Source organism: Malaclemys terrapin, chromosome 1, assembly GCF_027887155.1.
Source record: "Malaclemys terrapin pileata isolate rMalTer1 chromosome 1, rMalTer1.hap1, whole genome shotgun sequence".
In the NCBI taxonomy this organism is placed as follows: Eukaryota; Metazoa; Chordata; order Testudines; family Emydidae; genus Malaclemys; species Malaclemys terrapin.
The window spans coordinates 64847544-64854492 of NC_071505.1; the positions used below are offsets into that span (position 1 = coordinate 64847544).

The 6949-nt window shown below is 36.6% G+C and overlaps 1 protein-coding gene across 3 annotated transcripts in view; it reads left to right on the plus strand.

Moving 5' to 3' along the window:
- NUP107 (nucleoporin 107) overlaps window positions 1-6691 on the plus strand; it is a 43407-nt gene extending 36716 nt beyond the window's left edge. For all 3 annotated transcript variants that reach the window (XM_054026026.1, XM_054026035.1, XM_054026044.1), the window contains 8 exons: window positions 94-244; window positions 1555-1661; window positions 2616-2718; window positions 2978-3138; window positions 3470-3595; window positions 4428-4541; window positions 5292-5459; window positions 6351-6691. In XM_054026026.1, coding sequence (XP_053882001.1) covers window positions 94-244; window positions 1555-1661; window positions 2616-2718; window positions 2978-3138; window positions 3470-3595; window positions 4428-4541; window positions 5292-5459; window positions 6351-6458 — 1038 coding nt within the window. In that variant the 3' untranslated portion in view covers window positions 6459-6691. The remainder of the gene's footprint in view (window positions 1-93; window positions 245-1554; window positions 1662-2615; window positions 2719-2977; window positions 3139-3469; window positions 3596-4427; window positions 4542-5291; window positions 5460-6350) is intronic.
- Window positions 6692-6949: the final 258 nt, after the last annotated feature.

The window sequence follows — 6949 nt, forward strand, 5'->3', positions numbered from 1 at the left end:
GGTGGGCGGTGTATATATGTTAAAAAATAGAAACGGAATATAGAATGGGTTCTGTACAGAAGCATATTCATTACTGTTGGTTTTAATCTGCAGCGGTTGGTAAGTGAGAAGCACACAGATCTAATAGCATTTTATGTCAGCCACTTACCTCAGGAGCTAGCTGTTGCTCAATATGCTGTATTTTTGGAAGATGTCACTGAAACTGAGCAACGTCACCACTGCCTTGAACTAGCAAAGGAAGCAGGTAAGAAATGCTGATGTTAGCCTTATAAGCTTTTTCTGCCTTTGATGTTACCTTTCAGAAACATTAGTTCCATTATTACTAATCCCAGCTACACAAATGTTGTTGTTCAGTTTTTACTATTTTCAGTTACACTAAATTTATAACATTTTTGTGAACAGTTACATTTTTAGGACTGGCCTATGTTTCAGGAGGATCAGTCTCTTTATAACTGTTCCCTGGAATTGGATTTTTCTTTCTAAATTAACCTGTTACATTTTTTTTAACATGCAGTCACTTCCGAACCAGATAGGAAACAAATGCCAAGTTAACTGCCTGACTGATCCATGTATCCTTATTTTTGCAATGAGTTGGCCGAGGCTTTCGTGATTCCTACCCAGGCCTGAATTAAAGAGCATGCAACGAAGGCTGTTGTCAGACCCACGTACTGACTCAAGGATTTGGCAGAGCTGTGAAGCTCACTGTCCCTCTCCCTTCCTGCTTACATTGCTGCTTTCTAATACTCCATTGTGGTTGTAAAATTAAAGTACAACCTTTCCCTTCCTCTCCTCCCCACTGAACAAAACTCCAGGTAAATGCCCAGCTTTGCTGCTTGCCTGGGAGAGGCCCTACTGTCATGTTCAAACTGGAATCTCTTGCATAGAAGTATCTTTACTGTGGTGCTGTCTAATCTGTTGGTCAATGCACCTTCTATGCATGTCCTCTGGTTCATAAATACCCTTTCATCTAGGAAATATTCTGCCTCCTTTTTGTTTTTTTTTTCTGAAACAGTACACTTTTTATTTAGAAAACAAGACAATATGGCAATATAAGTATACTTTCTTTATATTCATAATTGGAAGGGTGTCTGTTTTTTCTTTAGCATTTTTATTCATTTTCCAGAGACAATTTAGCTAAGATAACATCTCCTGCCAAACGAGTTACTGATACAAAATCTACAAAGGCACTGCTGTGACATTCCCTTAGTCTCTAGACTATTAAATCAGTTGTGTTGCCTTCTTTAGTCCAGGGTTCTGGGAATAGGTGGGTCTTAAAATATGTGCCTATATATCAGTCCTACTACACAGACAGAAAAGCATACCTTAAGTTTAATTGTTTTACTGTCCCTTCCCACTGTTTGATTTTTTTTTTCTTTAAAAACTCAAATGTCATTCTCCTTAATGCTGATTTTCAGTTTTGCATTTCAAAATCATAAGGGTCAGCCTTGCAGTGAGCACAGTCATATAAGAATGACTAGCACTAAAATAAAATGATTGATACACTTCCTATAAAGATTGATTAAATATTGGTATATAATTTTATCTTAAACTTAGGTCTGGATGTTGCAACCATAACAAAAACTGTTGTTGAAAACATTCGCAAGAAAGATACTGGCGAATTCACTCACCATGACCTTGCACTAGATACAGGCACAACAGAGGTAAATGTCTATGTACAGATTTCAGCCAGCAGTACAAAAATTCCAGAGTGCACTATGCTTTACCGACAGTGTCCATATTTCTGTTTTCAAGCAAATGCAAAAAGCATGTGCAAGAGAGTGACACTTACTCTAGCGGGAGGTAGGCAAAGAGGTGAAACAAATGAATTCATATTGTGGGTTTGGTTTTTGCATCTCTTGATCTTTCATGGCTGCAGTATGTGTTGATTATATCCACTCTTCAGAGAGTAAACAGTGAATGGAGTTGAAGTCAGTAACACACCTCTGGCAAGGATGTAAAAGTGGTGAAGAGCTTCTTAGAAATTTGGAAAACTAAATTTTCACCCTGATGTAAGAGCATGTGCATTTGTTCTGTCTGTTTTCTCCATCTCAAGAACAAGTTTTTGATCTGACCTCACTTTAGCACATTACTGACCGGCATACCTAAATTAAGGTGGAAAATGAAAACTTGCCTCCTGCCTTAGGGTCGTTGTCAACACCACTCAACAGCAGCTAAGCAGTACTTTGGTGATCATGATACTGTAATTAGCCATGAACTCACTTTTCCAAAGTATGGTATGTGAGCAACTGGCCGAGTGGAGCTAGAGGAACCATTTGGCAAATATGTAATATTTCAGTCTATCCAACAAACTGTTAACTTTTAAAGAAATAGAGGCAAGATTTTGAGATGCAAATCAGCAGCTTATCCAGTGGATAGTAATTAACTGAAACTTTGACCGGAATAGATTTTGGGTGGAATTAGGCTACCAGAGAATGTTTGTTTTTCCCAAATCTTTTGGTAGTAAAACTGTGATTAAACCAGTCTACCATAAGCGTCCCATAATGCTGTCTGGAGACTTCTTGGTAGGACACTATTTAATGCCCAGAGCCAAGTGTATTTAACTTTTTGCTTTACCCTTGAAAAAGATCTTAAGTCTAATAAATATGCTTTTACAGGAAGATCGCTTGAAGATTGATGTAATTGACTGGCTGGTATTTGATCCTGCACAGCGGGCTGAAGCACTTAAGCAAAGCAATGCTATAATGAGGAAGTTCTTGGGTACTATAATTTTACAGATTTTATTTGTGTAGTAGATTTTAACATAGTCTCATTGACAATTAGTCTCTGCAATCTAAGAACATTAGATTTGGACTAAAATCATATAGCTCATTAAAGAACATGACTAGGACAATGAAGAGGGTCAAGTATCCTCCATCTTGAAATTATAGCAAAATTGTATCATAAGTTTGTCACCAGCATTAACCAATTTTGTAATAACATTATAAAAGTACTGAAATTCTAAATCGCATTGTCTCAGCATCCAAGAAACATGAAGCAGCAAAAGATGTATTTGTGAAGATTCCACAAGATTCCATAGCAGAAATATACAATCAATGGGAGGAACAAGGAATGGATAGTCCGCTTCCAGCTGAAGATGACAACGCTATAAGAGAGCATTTATGTATCAGAGCATACCTGGTGAGAATCAAATGCACTAAACGTTGGGTACTTGAAATCACTTACGGGTAACTATAATTTTTGCCTCTTATATTAGGATTGGAAATGGTTCTAGAGAAGCATGTACGTATTTGAGCAAATGTACACTGTAGTTGAAATGTTTCAAAGTGGTGGTGGTTTTTCTGCACTGTTGACAAATGTTGAATCTTGAGTATCTTTGGAGAAGTAAGATGTGCTAAATTCTTCTATTGTAAAAAATTTAACAAGGAGATCAATGTAACCGAGCAATTCACAGATCAGTCAAAGTCTGAGTAGCAATCTTTAGCAAATGTTTTTTTCCCATGCAATTTAGGAAGCCCATGAAACGTTCAATGAGTGGTTTAAACACATGAACTCAGCTCCACAGAAGCCTATTTTACTGCCACAAGCAAGCTTCACTGAGAGAGTGGCCCATGAACATAAAGAGAAGAAGTATGAGGTATACAGAATGTGTAGATGTTAGTCTCAAAGTTTGTTGACAAAATATGTTGAAATGTAAAAATTATCACACAAATACTCTACATTCCAATAGTCCCTGTTTCAGAGGGACAGTCCACTTTTAATATAGTAGAAATGTACTAATTCACATTGATTAGGAGATCCATTTTGTGAATTACTGAATTTTGAATAATGAAAATGAATTTTAAAAAAATCATAGTAAGGCTACTGCCTTATAAAGTGCTCCTATATTTTACAACTGTATTTAATCTTTATTTATAGTACTTCATAATATACTAGTAAATATTCTATTGTATTACTAAGACTGAATATTTTTACAAAATTATACGAGACCTCACTACTACATTCTGCTAATAAATCTTCACTGGACAGTGAGGGAGAATGCTGTTTTGTGTGATGATCTATTGTATTTTACTACCCTCTTATCTCCTCTTATAAAAGATGTTGCAGGTTTTTCTCACCTAAAGACCCTCGTTATAGACTTCACATGTTGGCAAATACAAAATATACTGTAGGTAGTTTAATTGAAACATGCAATCTTGTTCTGGAGAATATGGTAAAATAAGTTGTCAAAATATTATCATCTTCCTCTTATGTCTGCTTCGAAGCAGACACAATCTGTTTAACTTTCTTTATGTAGGTAATTAAGCATGCATGACAATGTCTATTAGCAGCTGGCATTTCAGCCAGCAGCTAAAATTTAATATTTTTTATTTAGAATTAGGTCTGCCAATGTCTATACATTAGATTAAAATATCGGTTCTATTAAAATAGGCCTTGGATATTCTGTTTACTCTGTTTTTCTCCTTCAGATGGATTATGGTATTTGGAAAGGTCTCTTGGATGCTGTAACAGCTGATGTGAAAGAGAAAATGTACAATGTCTTGCTATTTGTTGATGGAGGATGGATGGTTGATGTCAGAGAGGTAAAATGCACTCTTGTACCTCAGAACAGGCCTCCAAAAAGCTGTTTCTACCCAATAATAGGAGACATTAGTACTTCCCAGTTTCACTTGCTGTTGCTGCTCAGTTACAATTCACTCTGGTGACTTGACTATCACCATAAATGGATTTTTTTCCCCCATGGTTGGGAATATGAGAATTGCCCTATCAAGTCCAGAGTCCTGTCTCTGACAGTGTTTAGTACCAGATTCATCAGAGGAGGTATAAGAAACCATGTAGTGGACATTTAAAGAATAGCGTGCTCACAGGAGTAGTTTCTTCTAAACTCCTTCAACTAGTGGCTGGCTTCTGCTCTGCTTGAGATCAGAATGTGAATTTTCAGGATAAATCTACCTGAAAGAAGTTTACACAATACATTAAATATGGTTGGAAAACATGGACTGCTTTAACTGGACACAGGCAAAATGTGGAGTTAGCAACCAGTCTGACTACACTTAGGGAAAAATACCCTATTATGAAACTTAATTTCCTTTTGTTATTTTTTAGTTTAAGGAAAATCATTTTCTTTGCAATACAATAACCATTTGTAGATTGATTACAAGTCTTCCAAACTTGTAAATATGTGTGTTAGCTGTTTCCACTATATTTTGCTGCATGACTTTTTACCCCTGACAGTTAGAATTGGGCAGAAGTACTGTTGCTTTGTGAGGACAATATAATAAAACCTAGTAAAGAAATGTACTTGTAACTAATGCATGCTTTTCTATGGTAAGGATGCTGAAGATGACCCTGAACGAACACATCAGATGATCTTGCTGCGAAAACTGTGCCTGCCTATGATTTGCTTTCTACTTCATACGGTTTTACACAGCACCAGACAGTACCAGGAATGCCTGAGACTCGCTGATGTGGTTGCTTCAGAGCGACACAAGCTCTATGTGGTGAGACAGAGCTCAAAACCACTTATTTATTTGCATTTTAAATCTAATGTAAAGAAATCCACAATTGTTTAGTAAAGTTAAAACTACTGATTGTTTGTAAATGAAGTCATGAAGCTACAGTTAGAAAAACAAACACTAGGTCATACTGTTTAATCTTGTTACTTGCAGCAGTAAAGGATTTCCTGACAGTTAACCCTTTATGCAAGTTTTTTGCTATGCTTTCTTTCTAAGTTGATAAGGGCCATGAGAATTACACAGAAAATATTCAGATAACCAATATCTCATTCTTCTGCATAGTGCCATTGGTGTGGTTTTGGTATTTTATTTTTTTTAAATTGCATTAAGAGAGATTTATTGCCTTGCCATTACATTTCATTGCTGGTAGAGATCTTATTGAGCCAGTACTCACTGATACAGTGTGCCAGGGCTTTTGTAAATTTAATACTTTTATGTTTCTAGTCCTTATGGCTGTGAAAAAATCTTTTTCCCGTGCGAATCAGAAAGGGACTATCTTGCAGAGTTTGCAGGTAAACAATCAACTGTAAGAGCTCTGACCTGCCCAGCTCAAGTGGCATTGACTCTGAAGCCTAATGACAACAAACATATATGTTAATATTACCTATTTCCCTGTTGATCTTTTTAGTGGAAACATCAAGCTGTTTTGAGTTAGTGAGTGGGTTTTGAGGTTGATTGGATGACTTTGCGTATTCTGTCACTCTCTTCCAATCCTGACACCTGATCATGGAGTTCTTTATTCTAACCTATTTGTCAGACCAAGTGTTGAGACTGCCTAGACATAAGTTGAGCAGCATACTTAAACCACTGTTTACTTGCAAATCTGTCTCATCTGTAAAGAAGCTATGACCTCATGTATATATCTTTTATTTTCAGGTGTTTTCTAAGGAAGAACTCAGAAAGCTGCTACAGAAGCTGAGGGAGTCTTCTCTAATGCTTTTGGACCAGGGTCTTGATCCTCTGGGATATGAAATTCAATCGTAGTTCTACCATTCTAGTATTGACAGGAACTTTTGAATGGCACTATGAATGGGAAGTCTGGACATCCTGTTCTGTTTGGAAAAATACATGAACTTTTGGGGTAATAATGTCTTTTGTAAAATTAAACTCATATTTGAATATCTGTAATTGAAAAATGCTGACTAAATACTTGATGCAAGTTCATATACAGTCTTTTCTTTAATGTTTTTCCAATAAAATTGCTTCATAAGCAGAAACCCTAATGTTTGTTGATTCTAACGTAAAAGTGTACATTAAGGCCTCAGTGCTGCAAGTGACTCCAGATATGTGAACAGCCCCCTGCACTTGCTTAATCAGGCAATTCCACAGGAGCCACTTGTAGACTGGAACAGTCAGCCACCAGCAGAAGAAGAATGGATCATGGCTTCTGAACCTCAGTTGAGGAAGAAGGCTGTGCTGGTTAGAAACTACGTGAAGGCAGCTATAAACATAATACATATTAAAACAAATGGAAT